Source organism: Plectropomus leopardus, chromosome 8 (assembly GCF_008729295.1).
Source record: "Plectropomus leopardus isolate mb chromosome 8, YSFRI_Pleo_2.0, whole genome shotgun sequence".
Taxonomy (NCBI): domain Eukaryota; kingdom Metazoa; phylum Chordata; class Actinopteri; order Perciformes; family Serranidae; genus Plectropomus; species Plectropomus leopardus.
In genome coordinates, this window is record NC_056470.1 from 29,069,815 (window position 1) to 29,086,322 (window position 16,508).

At 38.9% G+C, this 16,508-nt stretch overlaps 1 protein-coding gene across 1 annotated transcript; it reads left to right on the plus strand.

The window, feature by feature from the left end:
- The first annotated feature begins 809 nt into the window (after positions 1-809).
- On the plus strand, positions 810-11,174 carry LOC121946842 (oxysterol-binding protein-related protein 2-like). The gene is made up of 14 exons (XM_042491628.1): positions 810-895; positions 1,170-1,315; positions 1,406-1,517; positions 1,851-1,926; positions 2,636-2,770; positions 3,325-3,422; positions 3,515-3,697; positions 6,480-6,587; positions 7,109-7,198; positions 7,283-7,409; positions 7,888-8,007; positions 9,705-9,828; positions 9,926-10,016; positions 10,837-11,174. The coding sequence occupies exons 2-14, from the start codon at positions 1,279-1,281 to the stop codon at positions 10,937-10,939; spliced, it is 1,404 nt and encodes a 467-aa protein (XP_042347562.1). The 5' UTR covers positions 810-895; positions 1,170-1,278; the 3' UTR covers positions 10,940-11,174.
- Positions 11,175-16,508: the final 5,334 nt, after the last annotated feature.

The following is a 16,508-nucleotide window of genomic DNA, read 5'->3' on the forward strand; positions in this document are numbered from 1 at the left end:
AGATAGTTGTCATGGGTGGGGTTTTTTTTGTTGGCTTATTTTGTCAATTTTGAAAAAAAAATCCTTTAAATGAGCAAAATTAAAACTGCTGTACTCAATTTGAAGTACTGCATTATTATATGAAGTTATGCATTATTTCCATGTTTTGGATGAATCCTTGTATTTGCACTTGAATTGAAAATATATGGTAATTTTAAGGAAATCTGTTGAAAATAAAACAAACATACTATATAATAATATCCTTTCTTGCAAAATTGTAAGCATTAAAAACAAATTCTCTAAATTTTGAAAAAGCTCTTTATTGTGGTGAGCAATTTCCAACATATCTTTCCTGTTTTATTATTGATATTACTTTTATATTATACTATTGGGGATTTCATACCATTTTGTTTTTGTATGATTTCTGATTTTATGATGCTGGTTCATGTAAAGTACTTTGCCATTTTGTTTTGAGAAGTGCCAGTTTATGTACCAAATACAAAAACTTGTTTGTTTGTCGATGTTTTTTTTTTTTAATTCTCTATTTAACCATTGATTTAGCTTTAATTTGGGGAGTCACAGCCACTCAGCCTTTATTAAAGTCTGTGTATGGTCATGTGATGTTTTTTTAAATTCTTTATTTAACCATTGATTTAGCTTTAATTTGGAGAGTCACGTCCACTCAGCCTTTATTAAAGTCTGTGTATGGTTTTGATTTAATGTCACATTATTGACTCTGAGGTGAAAACAGCTGCTCTGTGGCTTCTATTTCTAGACCTCTCCTGGCTGCGCTCTGATTGGCTGCCGCAACTGTCAGTCACTGTGTCCTTGCCGCCCACTTCCGCCCTGTTTGAGAGGCAGTTTCTCTGCTCGATTGTTTATGTCAGCTGAGCCTTAATTTGACCTTAATTCACAGGTACATCTAACATAACCGTGTTTAAACCTTCGTGTCAGTGTCTGCGCTGATAACGTTAGCTTCTCTCTGCTGCCCAAACCTCCAGCTAACGGTTTAACGTAGCAGCAGCGATGCTAACGGCTAACTAGCTAGCTAGTGAGATAGCTAACTCATAGCTGAGGCTCTTTGGGGAGCAGAGCTGCTGACAGCGAGCTAGAAAGCTGTATTTGTTTTATTCATAGCATGCACTAGATCGTGTTTGGCTGCTTTGTGTAACGAGTCGGTGCTGTTGCAGGTAGTGTGTGTGGCTGTCTGTGATGCTTGGAGCGAGGCTGGGCTGCAGGGACAGGCCGACGGTGGAAACATGACTTCTGAGTAACGCACAGTTACTTTCTCTGCTCAGTATGAACAGCGAGGAAGAGTTTTACGACGCTGAGACAGGTGAGACACGCTGGACAGATGTCTCTTGTGGTTAAATATACTTGCTGGTTGTGTCTAAATGTATGGACTTTCTGCTGTTGTCTCCATCAGGGCTGGAGTCAGATGATTCCTGTGAGGTCAGTTTTAAAGATGCCCTGGTGTTTGACAGTAAGCAGGGGACTGACGGCAGCGCCACTCAGGAGAATGGAGTCTGGGAGCGAAGGTGAGTTATCATGCAGAAGAAGCGTGCTGTGTTTGTGTGCATGTTACCACATGACCACATTTGTCTTTGGGTCAGGGGCTACAGGGGCTCTTTATGCATGAACTCACATGTGGAAGCGGAGAAGGCCAGTGCGGCCACATTTTTATGCTTTTAGGCTAGCCACTCGTGCTAAAACCAGTTATTTCTTCTTCAAACTTTTAACCTTAAAAAAACATCTGGATTTTAATGCAGTACATTGTGTTCTGCTGTGGGTATATGCTGTCAGCTGCTAATAGATCCACTGTCAAAAATTTTGTCTGATTTCACATTATATTTGGTCCAAATGTGTACCAGGAAAACCCTGCCGGCTGAAATGATCTCCAAAAGCAACTTCAGTGTGTGGAGTATACTGAAAAAATGCATCGGCATGGTGAGTCCTACCTGCTTCCAATTAAAATCTGAATTTCTGTCATCAAATCTGCCACAAACATACTGTTGCTGGGCCTAGTGTAACATGTTTTTTTCTATATAATTAAGGCTTTGAAACTTGAGCAAATTGGCTTGATTTCTTTCAAAAACATGGAAGGAAGGCAAAGAGCAAATTAACAAGAAATGGCCTAAAAATAAGCAAGAAATTTGTTTTAAAAAAAAAAGTAATAATAAATTAATTAATTAATTAATTTATGTTTTCTTGTCACCTTTTATCAATTTCTTACAGTTTGCTCACTTTTCCTGTGATTTTGAAGAGAATTAAACCCTTTGCTCTAGTTTAAAGGTTTAAATACTTGTGAAAGGCATTTTAATGCAACACAAGAAAAATTATGTCCATCCAGGTTTCAAAGGGTTAAACACAGGCATGTGTCAGCTTTCATTGCTACAAGATTAGTCATGTCTGAACGCTTTCTCCTCCTTGGCTTTGAAATGTCATTTGTTGTGCAGCCACCTGAAGGGACCAAAATAGCTTAAATGAACATTGGAATACAATAGATATGAAACACATGTCCAACACTTAAAAGGCAAAGCATATTTGTTTCATGAAAGTTAAATAAAATGATGCATGAATATTTTGTGTCACACTTTGAAAGCTGGCCTGCTTATTTATGCAGTCTGTTCTTTGATGTTTTCATGTGCTTTTACAGGAACTGTCCAAAATAGCGATGCCAGTTGAGTTTAACGAGCCGCTGAGCTTCCTCCAGAGAATCTCGGAGTACATGGAGCACACTCACCTCATCCACAAGGCCTGCAGTTTGTCTGACTCAATAGATCGCATGCAGGTACAGATCACAGATGATGCTGATGTTATCTTTTGGTTTTATTTTTAACTTGTTTTTTATTCCTCTTTTTAATATATATTTTTTCTATTTCTGCATTGTTTTAAACGCACCTCACAATCAGATTAGAATTTATTGTTATTGTACAAAATGCGACAAAACTTAAGGTGGCATCTCTGCAAGAGATAGCAAAGCTGCTGCGTCTTTGAAGGAACATACATGGGGAGATGAAAATAACAGATCTTACTTTGATTTAAGGCTGCAGCTAACAATTGTTTTTTAAAATACTTTTTACATTTTTTTGTTTTTTATTTTTATTGACTGATTCGTTCTTAAAATATCAGAAAATTGCTCAGAGTTCCTGATAAACCAACTAGACATCTTCACATAACTTATTTTGTTCGGCCAACAGTCCAAAACCGGAATATATTTGGTTTCGTTATTTTATAAGACAAAGAAAATCTGCAAGCTTAAATATTAACTTAAAGGTTATTTTTCTGTCAGAAGATGAACTGATTTTCAGCGCTATTTTGATTCACTTCATGTCCCTGTATCAGGTTGTTGCTGCGTTTGCTGTTTCGGCTGTAGCATCTCAATGGGAACGGACTGGAAAGCCATTTAATCCTTTACTGGGGGAGACATATGAACTAATAAGGTATTGGAGAAGCCTACAGAAACTCAAATCGCATTCAATAAAAATAGTTTTCTATGACTTGATGTGGGTTTTAAAATGTTTGTTTTTTTAAGAGAGGATGAGGGATACAGATTGATCTCGGAGCAGGTGAGCCACCATCCCCCTATCAGTGCCTTCCATGCCCAGTCTCTGAAGCAAGAGTTCGAGTTTCACGGCTCCATTTACCCGAAGCTTAAATTTTGGGGCAAAAGTGTGGAGGCCGAGCCAAGAGGCACCATGACGCTGGAGCTACTGAAGTGAGTATTTGTGTCATTTATTTGTTTTGTTTTGTTTTTGACTAGCTTTGCTGTGGTCGTGCTTCTTAGTTGCATGTAAATGCTTTGATGATATTTTAGGACCCCTTTTTTTTTTCTAGTAGCTAGTACTACTTTGTTTGCATCGCGTGTATGGCTTTTCTTAAAATCAAGTTTTTCTTGCTCACTCTATGTTTGCACAGTAAACTGTAGATAAGCTTTAGGTGAAAACTCAAGCAGCCGTGGCCCCAAGCAATCTTTAAACGAGCTGTATGCAACATTCAGAGCACATCTATGATTCAGTGAGTCTGTGGCGGGACTGTCTGCACACTGATCTCAGCCTGGAGGTGGCTGAACTAGCAGCTAATGGTGCTAACTCAATAAACAGCAGTAACAATGCCGAAAGAGCTGACAATGTTAACCCCGGGGGAGAACTGGAGGGGGGGTGGCGCTATGCTTTCGTGACAACACCGTCAGCAGAAACTCAGATTACAGCATGCACAAAGACAGCATGACGTCATTACTCTACTATACACTCACCGGCCACTTTATTAGGCACACCTGTCCAACTGCTGGTGAACGCAAATTTCTAATCAGCCAATCACATGGCAGCAACTCAATGCGTTTGGGCATGTAGATATGGTCAGGACGATCTGCTGCAGTTCAAACCGAACATCAGAATGGGGAAGAAAGGTGATTTAAGTGACTTTGAACGTGGCATGGTTGTTGGTGCCAGATTGGCTGGTCTGAGTATTTCAGAAACTGGTGATCTACCAGGATTTTCAAGCACAACCATCTCTAGGGTTTACAGAGAATGGTCCGAAAAAGAGAAAATATCCAGTGAGCGGCAGTTCTGTGGGCGAAAATGCCTTGTTGACGGCAGAGGTCAGAGGAGAATGGCCAGACTGGTTCGAGCTGATAGAAAGGCAACAGTAACTCAAATAACCACTCGTTACAACCGAGGTATGCAGAAGAGCATCTCTGAACGCACAACACGTCGAACCTTGAGGCAGATGGGCTACAGCAGCAGAAGACCACACCGGGTGCCACTCCTGTCAGCTAAGAACAGGAAACTGAGGCTACAATTCGCACAGACTCACCAAAATGGGACAGTAGAAGATTGGAAAAACGTTGCCTGGTCTGATGAGTCTCGATTTCTGCTGCGACATTCGGATGGTAGGGTCAGAATTTGGCGTCAACAACATGAAAGCATGGATCCATCCTGCCTAGTATCAACGGTTCAGGCTGGTGGTGGTGGTGTAATGGTGTGGGGGATATTTTCTTGGCACACTTTGGGCCCCTTAGTACCAATTGAGTATCGTTGCAACGCCACAGCCTACCTGAGTATTGTTGCTGACCGTGTCCATCCCCTTATGACCACAGTGTACCCATCTTGTGATGGCTACTTCCAGCAGGATAACGCGCCATGTCATAAAGCTCGAATCATCTCAGACTGGTTTCTTGAACATGACCATGAGTTCACTGTACTCAAATGGCCTCCACAGTCACCAGATCTCAATCCAATAGAGCACCTTTGGGATGTGGTGGAACGGGAGATTCGCATCATGAATGTGCAGCCGACAAATCTGCAGCAACTGCGTGATGCTATCATGTCAATATGGACCAAACTCTCTGAGGACTGTTTACAGTACCTTGTTGAATCTATGACACAAAGGATTAAGGCAGTTCTGAAGGCAAAAGGGGGTCCAACCCGGTACTAGCAAGGTGTACCTAATAAAGTGGCCGGTGAGTGTATATTTACTTAGCAAACAGTGATTTGCTGCTATATTAATGCCCTATATGTCACATGCAGTGACTTGTTGTTTTGCTTTGACATTTTAGGGAACATGCTTTTTGCTTTCTAGCATAGTGTCAGATGAGAAGTTAGGAGGCTACAGTCAGTGGACAGTGAGTTTAGTCTTGAATAAAGAATGGAAACAGCTGTTCTGGTTCTCTCCAAAGATAAAAAACAAAGCATTTTTTACGTGTCACACATAACCCATGTAAAACCACAAATTGTGTTATTGTGATAGCTGTGGATTTTGGTGGTCAAAGGACAAGGTTATTGTGACCTTGTGACCTCACTGTTGTGAACGTGATATCTCAAGAACACCTTGAGGAAATTTCTTAAAATTTGTCACAAATGTACGTTTGGATTTAAGTATGAACTGATTAGAATTTGGTGGTCAGAGATCACTGTGAACTAATAAAACATGTTTTTGCACATAATTTAAGAATTCAGTCATTAAAATTTCACACAAATGTTTAATCAGATGGAAGTGATGACATTTTATATCCAAAAGGTCAAAGGTGAGTTTCACCGTGACATCATAATGTTATGCAAAAACGCTTTTATGGCCATTACTCAACATCATATCTCAGAAACAGATGGCGAAACGTTTGGTCGGACACTGAATTTGTGACACTAATCTTGGGTGTCCAGCTTGAAACTGAGCTGATTGTTTAGATCTTCTGTGTGTGAAGCGTCCACGTTTTCACAGACATGGATGTAAACTGTCAGTGCAACTTGACTGGTGCACTCAAGCATACAACCGTTCGGCAGTAATCCTAATTTACACCTACATTTTTGTTTGAAATGAACAGATTGGACATGAATTATTAATGCTCGTTGGACTGAAATTTAATTGCGAGCTATTTCCACCTGTTTTCAATGTTTATACTTAGTTAAGTATCCGTCTTCACATCTAACTCTCAGAAGACAAAGATTATTGGTATTAATCCAAATGCAGAACAATCCCATTAAGAGTTGGTGAATTTCTTCCAGACATAAAGAAGCGTACACGTGGACAAACCCAATGTGTTGTGTGCATAACATCATCCTGGGAAAACTCTGGATTGAGCAATATGGAACCGTAGAGATCGTCAACCACAGGTATAGTGACTGATTCTTAACTGCAAGATTTAACCCTTTGAAACCTGGAGCTACATCATTTTTCTTATGCTGCTTTCAAATGTCTTTCAGAAGTATTTAAACCCTTTGAACCCTGGGCAAATTGGTGCAATTTCTTTAAAAAAAAAACAAACAAACAAAAAACATGGGAAAAGAGCAACTTGGTAATAAATGAAATTTGTTGAATATTATTTTTTTTGAAAATCTTATTAGCATATTTAAAATTATGTTACAAAATGATTGTAATTTTTGAATCACTTTTTCCAGGTGATTTTTGTATTTTTTTAAATGTCTTTTTTTAAACTAATCTTCCTTGTACTTTAAACCTATGCTGTATTTTTTTCATGCAAATGTTTGTGTCATTTCTTTTCGTTGCTGATTGTCATCTTCCCATTTGAAAAGAAATGAACCCAGTTTGCTCTGGTTTCAAAGGGTCAAACTGACCAGACCAGATCAGACCACTGATTATTGATTTCATATTTCTTTTGCATTCAATGCATCAGCACGGGAGATAAGTGTGTGTTGAACTTTAAAGCGTGTGGCATGTTTGGGAAAGAGCTGCACAAAGTCGAAGGTCATATCCAGGACAAAAGGTGAGCACAACAACACTGTTTATAGCCAGAGGTTGTGAAACATTTTCTTTGAACTGAATTTGAATCTTTTTGCTGTTGAACCAGTAAGAAGAAGCGGCGAGTGATCTATGGAAAGTGGACGGAGTGCATGTACAGCGTCGACCCCAAGGTTTACGAAGCATACAAGAAGTCAGAAAAGAAGACTGGAGGAGAGTCGAAGAAGCTGAAACAGGTGAGTGTCGCGCAGATTTACACACGATTCTGCTTTGACTGACATCTGAGATGAAACGCTGCTCAGAGTTTGTTCTCCCGTTTGTCTTTGACATGTTTTATCTGTCTGACAACGTGACGTAACCTGTGACTCATCACTGTGAACTCTTTTCTCAAATGGTATCTTTCCCTTTCACAATAACATGCAGTGGCTTTAGTAGAAGGTAAGGTAAAAGTGTATTTGATATCTGTAGTGTGCTACTGCTGTTGTCTAGTTGGAGTTATGTTCAAAGTGTAGTGTATGATTAGATCATTGCCAGCACTAATCCATGATGTCTTGCAATGACATGCATTGTTGCTTGAGAGACGTGTTGAATCTGTGGCAACTGTAGTTCTGTGATCACCTGTTTGCACATGAACTGTACGTACTGTAAGCTTCAGCTCGTTAGTGCAGGTGTAAATAATGTTATTTATCTGTGTGTGTGTGTGTGTGTGTGTAGGAACATAGTAGTGAAGGCGAGGAGGCAGATGAGATGCCAGAAGTTCAAGAGACTGTGACTGTGATACCTGGAAGTGCCTTACTGTGGAGGATAACGCCGCGGCCTGCTCACTCACCACAGGTCTGTGTTACAAACAAACACACACTTCGACACACAGATAATATGCTAAACGGTTAAAGCTGCCCTGTGGACTCTACAAACGATTAAAGTTTGTGTTTACATTCAACGTTTCTCACCAAACCTCACTGTGTTTATCACTGAGTCCTGACAAACAAGTTAAGCGCAGTTCCTTCTGCATAAAACATTTGTCAAGGTGAATTTTTACTGTTTGGTATTTTAATTCCTGAATAATTAACGTCAGGGTTTGCTAGCTTGCAGTGTACTTCCTCACTAACTTTGATTACACATTAGGTCTGTAGTGATAACCACAGTATTGCAATACCATTCATTCATATTTGGTTTATTTCATTTCAGTGTGTAATTTCCAAAACAATAACAAAAACCCATGACACACATTCCATCAACAAACAGGAGAAGCTACTGCAGATACAGATACAAATGGCCAACCTTTCTATATTTACCTTTGTCTCTACGTGTTTTAGCCTTCCTCATATCCAGAGCAGGTACTCTTGTGACATCATGTTTACCTCCGCGGATATTCCGTATCATAGCAACCAAAGCGTCTCTGCTGAGAAAACGCTGCGCCCCTGATCACACCTCATGGCCCGTCTTTATTCTGTATTTAACAATGAACACGCATCAAGTTTTCATCTTTCATATAAAAAACAGTATGCCTCATATTACCCTAATAAGTGTATTTATAAAGCACTAAAATTAACATCAATAAAGAACAATAAAATGTAAGTAATAACCACATAGCACTCTGCGGAGTCACACTTAATGGTTCAACTATTAAGGGGAAATTACATCACCGCAGCAGCCCTATTAATAATAATAATAATGATAATACATTTTATTTATAAGTGCCTTTCTCAACACTCTAGGACACTTTACAAAGATAAAACAAATACAATAAAACAACAGATAAAAGCTACACACAGTATAAAATGGAACAATGCAGTTACAGAGAGTAATCACACATTTTTCTTTGTGCGTTACCACCATCAACTAATATCAGCAGAGTAGCGTGAAAGCAGCTGTATTGTGTCGCCCACATCGTTGCACACATGTACGATACGGATAAAAATTAGGGCCCACCTTCACACTACAGGTTTGTACTTTAAAGGTTGATTTATCCAGTGTGTAATAAAACACACTTTTCCAATCAGATCTTGTGGTATCTAGCTGTGCAGGTACTTTTGGTTTTATCCAGATTTTAAGTTATGTGTCTGAGATTTCTGCTTTTAGCCACAGCGACTTAGACACTGATCTGGTGTCTGATCTGATTTATACCTGTTTGTTTTGGGATATAGGGATTAATAAAGAGCACTGAATGATAAAGGTTTTTTTTTTGCACATCATAAGCAGATTCTAGTTTATTGCCAGGTAGGTTTTCTCATACAAGGAATTTGCTTTGGTGTATTGGTGCGTAACCTTAACATAGCGAGAGAAAATTAAATTAAAAATAGAGTCCAAGTCAGTGGGGTCCTGGGCGTTATTCATGAGGCCAGTTGAAGATGGAGGAAAATGTTTTTATGGCGTGAGGTTTTTGGTCCATGATGAGAAGGTTCAACCAAAATCGTTCATGTCTTAAAAGTAGCAAATGTATTAAGATTCATTGAATTAGCTGATTTAACCGCTCACCAAATAACTTTTTGAACTAAGACGTTTAATCTCTGTTTTGTCTTTCTGTGTAGATGTATAACTTCACCAGCTTTGCCATGACACTAAACGAACTGGAGCCCGGCATGGAGAGACTACTGCCACCAACAGACTGCCGGCTGAGGCCCGACATCAGAGCCATGGAGAACGGAGACATAGGTAACACCAACCTCACATAAACTGGCCCCTCCGCACATGACCCTCATATGATTCTTTAATGGCTCCTTCATTCATTTCTTCTGTTGTGTTTTTAAAGACTTATCAAGTTCAGAGAAAGAGCGCTTAGAGGAAAAACAAAGAGCTTCACGCAGGGAACGCTCCATCGACGAAGAGGAGTGGTCAACCAGGTGAGTGTTTGTTAAAAAATTCAAAGTGTATTTTCAAGAGCTTGTATAGTAAATCCCTCTCACACAGGTGCCTTGTTACATAAATGTGAAGGCAGGAGGGATGCACAATCATATCGACAGAATTGGCTTTAAAATGAAATATCAAAGTCGGCCAACATGCTGATTTCTGCCTAAATCACCAACCGATATATTGTTTTTTATTTGCAAAGTAAACAAAACATCAACCCTAATATTTCTCTCATTTTGTGCAATAAGTGATTATTACATACATTAAAAAGCATTGTATTTTATGTCTCAATTTGGTGGGCCTTCATGATAAGAGTATGCATAATCTGATGTTAATTCCACTACAGAAAATACATGATATATCCATATCAGTATTGATTAGCGTACAAATGAGTTGGTACATGTCGGCATATTGGATATTGAGAAAAAAATACAATATCGTGCATCCATAGATGGTAACATGAGAGTCACTTTTACATAAAAGTCACAACGACAATTCAGTCTGAATGGGATGTTGTCGGATTGATTTCAAGGCTTTTAGGCTGTTATTTGATATCTTGTTCTAAAAGTACTCTGTAGCTTAAAAAATAAAATATCCTTCTTACATCATCCCAATTTAAACAGGAATAAAAATGATCTCTTTAGCAGACGCGTCTCTTGATGTTTCAAAGCCTGTTTTCCTGCTGAATGTAGAAAAACCTCCTCAGCTCAAAACTTTAACATGTTCAAACAATCGTACATCACTCATGTTATGTAATGTTGTCTTTAAACGAGTAATTACAAACACGTCCTGCATGTTTCTGTGTCTCTGCAGGTGGTTTCAGCTGGGAACAAACCCTCACACAGGAGCGGAGGACTGGCTGTACACAGGTGGATACTTTGACAGGAATTACACTGACTGTCCCAACATTTATTGACACAGGAGGAGGTGCTCGGTGTCGAGGTCTCCTCCTCTCCGTTAGGATTCACTTTATTTCTCAGCATCTACGAATTGAGTCTTTGTGACGTCCAGACGCTCACTGGTACCGTGTCTCTGTTTGAGTCCATGAGAAGCTGATATCAGATTGTTATCAGACAGTTTATCACATTATTACTGACTGTGAACTTTGTCCACGTGAGAAAACCTTATATAAAGGAGAATTTTAGAGTTTACTTAATTGTAAATGTTGACATCCCACATCTTTATAATACGCCCTAATCATAACAGTAATAGTCCACATGTATGTTACTTACCTGTCGAGAGTTTTAAATCAGTCACCTGTGTGAATGTTTGTGTGTGTGTGTGTGTGTGTGTGTGTGTGTGTGTGTGTGTGTGTGTGTGTGTGTGTGTGTGTGTGTGTGTGTGTGTGTGTGTGTGTGTGTGGTGACCATGCTGCTGCTGCTGCTGCAGGACACAAAGCTCTGACTTTAGAGACTATACTCTCAGTTTTAGTTCAGGTACTCGACCGTAATCTCACCCGTAGACGTCCCACACACTTCTTGTCCAGTTGCATTCAAATATCAGGGGTTATTTAAACACATCTGCTACTTTTTATATATATATAAAACCTATAATTTGAATATTAGATGTGTATTTTAGTTAGCTGTAAACATCCCTAAAATGTCACGCGTGTGATACATTTTCTGTGAATAGAGACTTACAGTAGACATGAAAGCTGCTTCTAACCATGTTTACCGTCACAGTAAACATATTGTTGGTACATTATATTGTTATCCGCTGTAACATAGATAATGTGTATAATAACTGGTGCATGCATGATTACCAAGCGGATTATTTACACAAGTTAAAGCCATAAAAACCTTTTTCTGCACTAATAGTAAAACTGTAAATGGATTCACATAAAAAGTTAAAGGCAGTGGTTTAAAGCAGGACATTTCCGGTCAGACACTATAAGAAAGTTTGGATATTCTGAGCCATACAGTCAAAACAATGTAAAGGAAAGTTATTTTATTAGATTCTGTAACTCCTATTGATATTCTTTGTCTTACTAAAGACAATTTGACTGTAAACAAGTTTAGTGTTAGTTATTTAGTTAGCTATTTTTCTTTTTCTTTAGCCTCATTTGTTTATTTTGGCCTATTGGTGCCGTCAAAGGTCCAGTGTGTAGGATTTAGTTGCGTCGAGGAGTGAGGTTGCATGACTGAAACTTTTTTCGAAGAACAACTGCAGCTGATGCCAGAACGCAATTCCCCCGATCTAGAGCCAGTGTTTGATTTGTCCATCCTGGGCTACTGTGAAAACAACATGGAGGATTCGGAGGTAGACGACCCTCTCTGTATGTAGATATAAACAACTCATCCTGAGGAAACCAAAAAAACACTGCTGTCTCAATTAAAAAACTTCTGTTAGTACTCTTCCATGTATTACACCGTGTATACTGCGTTCTCACTCGGCATAATGCATGGATTTAAATAGTCATGTTGCCTGTTACGCACTTCCCAGAATTGGTTATTGATTCACAAATTATCTTCTTTTTAATGCAGCGATACATCAATCTGGGTTTTTAGATTAATTCAACAATTAACAATATTATCGATGCAAATTGAAAACATCAAGACAGATCTTCACATTTAAGCTGCGCCTTTGTTTTGAAAATCCCATATGTGTATATATGATATCACAAAGAATCAATAAACCAACATAATGTGAAGAAAATTTACACCCCTAGCAAATTGTAACTAGACAGCATTACCACCAGCATTTGACCTTAAATTTAATCCGCCAGAAAATGTGCCGCCATTTTAACAAGATTGGTGGTCACTTCTCTTCTGCTTTGCGTAGGGTGAGACGTGTCCAGCGTTCTACACGTTCAGCGTTATGTGTGCACCATGAGGCTACCCATAGTGCACTGCACTTTGCCGTCAGTGCGTTTACACTTGTGCATTCAAAATTGCAAATATGGAAGAATGTTAATCGTGAGACAGCATTTGTTTTAGGTGATTATAAACTAATGAAAACATACGTTATGAATATATTCCATTTCTGCAAATATGTCCCTGTAAATCCCACACACTGGACCTTTAGGAGTTTACAGTATTACGTATTAGCTGCAGTGCCCCGATAAAATGTACAGACAACTATCACTAAATGACTTTAATACTGAAGAAAAGTTAAAAATGGGATGATTTTCAGGCAAATTCTGAAGTTATAAGAAGCGTCTTTGGCCACATTAAGACAAGAAAGGCCCTACTAAGTATTCATATGATAATGTTGTGAAAAATGATCCTTGGGTACACGGATCTGCAAAAACAACCGAAAAAAGCTGTAGTGTGCATGCCAGGCCAATAGGCGGCGGTGTAACTTTGTAATGACACAAGACTGAAGAACACGAAGTGCGGCTGTGATATCACCGCTCTCAGGATCGCGCATTACCAGTTAACATGGCAACAGAAGGGGCGGCGTTTTCAAAAGATTATACTTTTGAACCCGGTTTCAAAAGTTTGCGTTTTCAGTCCTCCTTAAACGTTGTTGTCGTGTGAACGAAAGGCCGAATTGCAACAAAAGTTTAACATTTCATGCGAGAGCCGTGTAAATGACCCCTTTGAGAGATTTCTCTTATCACTGAGAAAATTTGAGGCTCCCCCTCTGCAGCCGCCTCTGAGGCTCTGTGTCACACTGACTCCTGATTATAGCTGTTTGACTTCACACATGGACAGCTCTGAATGTTTGCAGAGTTTGATGCCCTGAGACGTTTCTCCATCAGTGAACGCTGTTTTTAGACTCACGCAGCAGCAGCAAAAACAGACAGGACACTGTAGCCTTCCTGAACCTATGCAAACTTAACCCCCCCCAGTCTGCCCTCCAAAAATGTGAAGAATAGAAATAAAACACGTAACTCCTCTTCAGCTTGTAGCCGACATGTGCTTCAGACACTACAGAGGCAGCAGATCATGAATGTCGTGTGCTGATGATATAACGCTTGCATACATGCAGCACATGTTAGAGACAGTATATACTAAATGTTCCTTTGAGTTTCCGAGCACTAACCTCACATAAACTGCACATTTGAACGCTCACAGTCCAACGCACATATTGTACAGTGAAAATGTCTCCTTCATCACGTCTTTTCTCGGCTGCTCTTCACTTCACTACAAATTCATAGCACTTTGTGACACCTGCGGACTCTCAGAGCTGCAGGTTCACTCTGATCTCACACTCTTTACCCTCATGTCTCACCGAGCATCTATTTGAAAATGTTTACATTATGTTCATTGAGCTCGTTTTTTTCTCCTCATATTGTTATCCACATACAACCGTATGCATACACGGCATATTTGAGAAATAAATTATGGACTATTGAAATTAACAGCCCTGTCGTCATTTGAACAGTCACTTTATGGGCATTTTAAGACACCAGTGTGTATTCTCTTTTTTTTTTGGCAATCATTTACCTCTTTCGGCCTTTAAAATGATTCAAAACAAACAATCTTAGAAGAAACAAGTACTCACAACTCACTAACTTTAATGTTATATGTGACAAGTGGTCACCTGTAAACAATGATTCATTATAGTTTATAAAATCCACAGGATCTTTACTGTAAAAAAACAACTGCAATTCACGGTATGTCCTATCCTAATTGGTTTAATTGGTTTGTTGAAATTTTATTAATTCTAACTTTGTTTGGGACTATATATTTTCTTTATTTAACCAGATAAAAGTCCCACTGAGACTAAAAATCTCTTTTTCAAGAGGGCAGCATAAACGTTACAACAAAAAACAACAAGCAAATGCCCACAATAGTCACACACCACAAATATCAAGCAACACGCAGTACAAATGCAACATAAAAAATAATTTATGCACCACTAAACCACAATATTTACCAATGTTATTCAGGCTTTAAAGTGTCTCGTGTTTAAATACCTCATGTTGGACTCCTATCTTCAATGAGAATGAGTAGAAAGTTAGTTTTTAGACCCCTGTTAATATTTTTATTTATTTTTTTTTGTAATTCTCTTTTTATTGGTTTATGTGAACATAGAAAAACAAAACATGAACATGAAGACCTGTCAGTCACATAAAAAATGAAAGTAGTTGAATAAAAGAGTTAAAGAAAAAAATTAAAACAGAATGAACAAATATGCATTTCAATCATGTAAAATTACAAATTGAATAAATAAACCAATAAAAAGATAATAAAAAATAAAGTAGAACAAATAAATAAATAGGTGGGGAAAAACAAAATTTATCTGATTATTTTGTAATTGTGATGGTCGTGTAAAATTTAACCATAGAAATACTGAACAACATTCACACAGAGAGCAAAGAGGTTGGAGATAAACCGAAATATAATCACGTTGTTGATCAATAAGGGCTATCATCAGGTCGTAATTTGCTCAACACTTCAGTTTATGACTAAATGTCCTGCAAAACTGATGATAAAATAGACTGTATATCACCTTCAGCTGGATAAGATAAGATAAAACTATATTTAACCTGAGGGACATTGTTGTGCAGCAGTTGCATTAGGAGTGCAGATACAAAGAGAAAAAAAAATGACGAAGCAGAAAAAGTAAATATATAGCAAATATAAAAAGCCGACAGTAAGATTTAAATAAGGTTCAATCCCATTTAATATAATGTATGCAATTACAAAAACAGGTCACCAGTATGGATGAAATTATGGCAGATTGCTTATAAATATATTTGTACAGTGATCAACAGTGGACAGTGCTAATTACCAAATTTCAGCTTGCTATCATTACCTGCTACACATCAGCATTTTAGTGTTGTCGTTTAGCGTAGTATAAAAACAGTATTTGGCTTTTTTTGTCTTGCGCCTGTTTATTTTTGCAATAATTCAAGAGACAGAGAGACCTCAACAGCAACAGCTCTAAAGATATGTGGCAAGCGATTCAAAATGTCACAGCTACAAGAGCAGGAGAGCTACCGTCATATGTGAAGCCATGCTGCCGGACGAGCTGCACATTTTACGCTCGCTTTGACGTCCTCGAGAAGGACTCAGCTGTGAAGTTGACTCCACCTCCGGAGGACCAGCCACTCTCAGTGACCACAGCAGATGTGAGAAAACTCCTGCTGAAAGTGAATATAAACAAGTCTGCCGGCCCCGATAACATTCCTGGACGTGTACTAAACACTTGTGCTGATCAGCTTGTTAATGTTATAACGGACATTTTTAACGTCTCACTCTCACAAGAGACTGTCCCCTCCTGCCTCAAGACAGCCATCATCGTCCCTGTACCTAAAAAGTCTGCAGTGTCTAGTCTTATTGACTACCGCCCTGTGGCGCTTACCCCCATCCTGATGTTCTTTGAGAAACTGGTTCTCCAGCACATCAAAGACAACATCCCTGCCAGCCTGGACCTTCACCAGTACGCTTTCAGAACCAACAGATCCACAGAAGACGCCATTTCTACTGCTCTTCACTCAGTCTTCACTCACCTGGAGAATAAGAACAGCTACATCGGGATGCTGTTTGTTGACTTCAGCTCAGCATGCAACACAATCTCTCCCATGAAGCTGA

Bases quoted from the DNA above. Each gene is read 5' to 3' on its own strand.
- LOC121946842 (XM_042491628.1), top strand. From the start codon at position 1,279: ATGAACAGCGAGGAAGAGTTTTACGACGCTGAGACAG. The intron at 7,199-7,282 runs GTGAGCACAACA...CTGTTGAACCAG, and splicing joins GGTCATATCCAGGACAAAAG to TAAGAAGAAGCGGCGAGTGA. The intron at 10,017-10,836 runs GTGAGTGTTTGT...GTGTCTCTGCAG, and splicing joins GAAGAGGAGTGGTCAACCAG to GTGGTTTCAGCTGGGAACAA.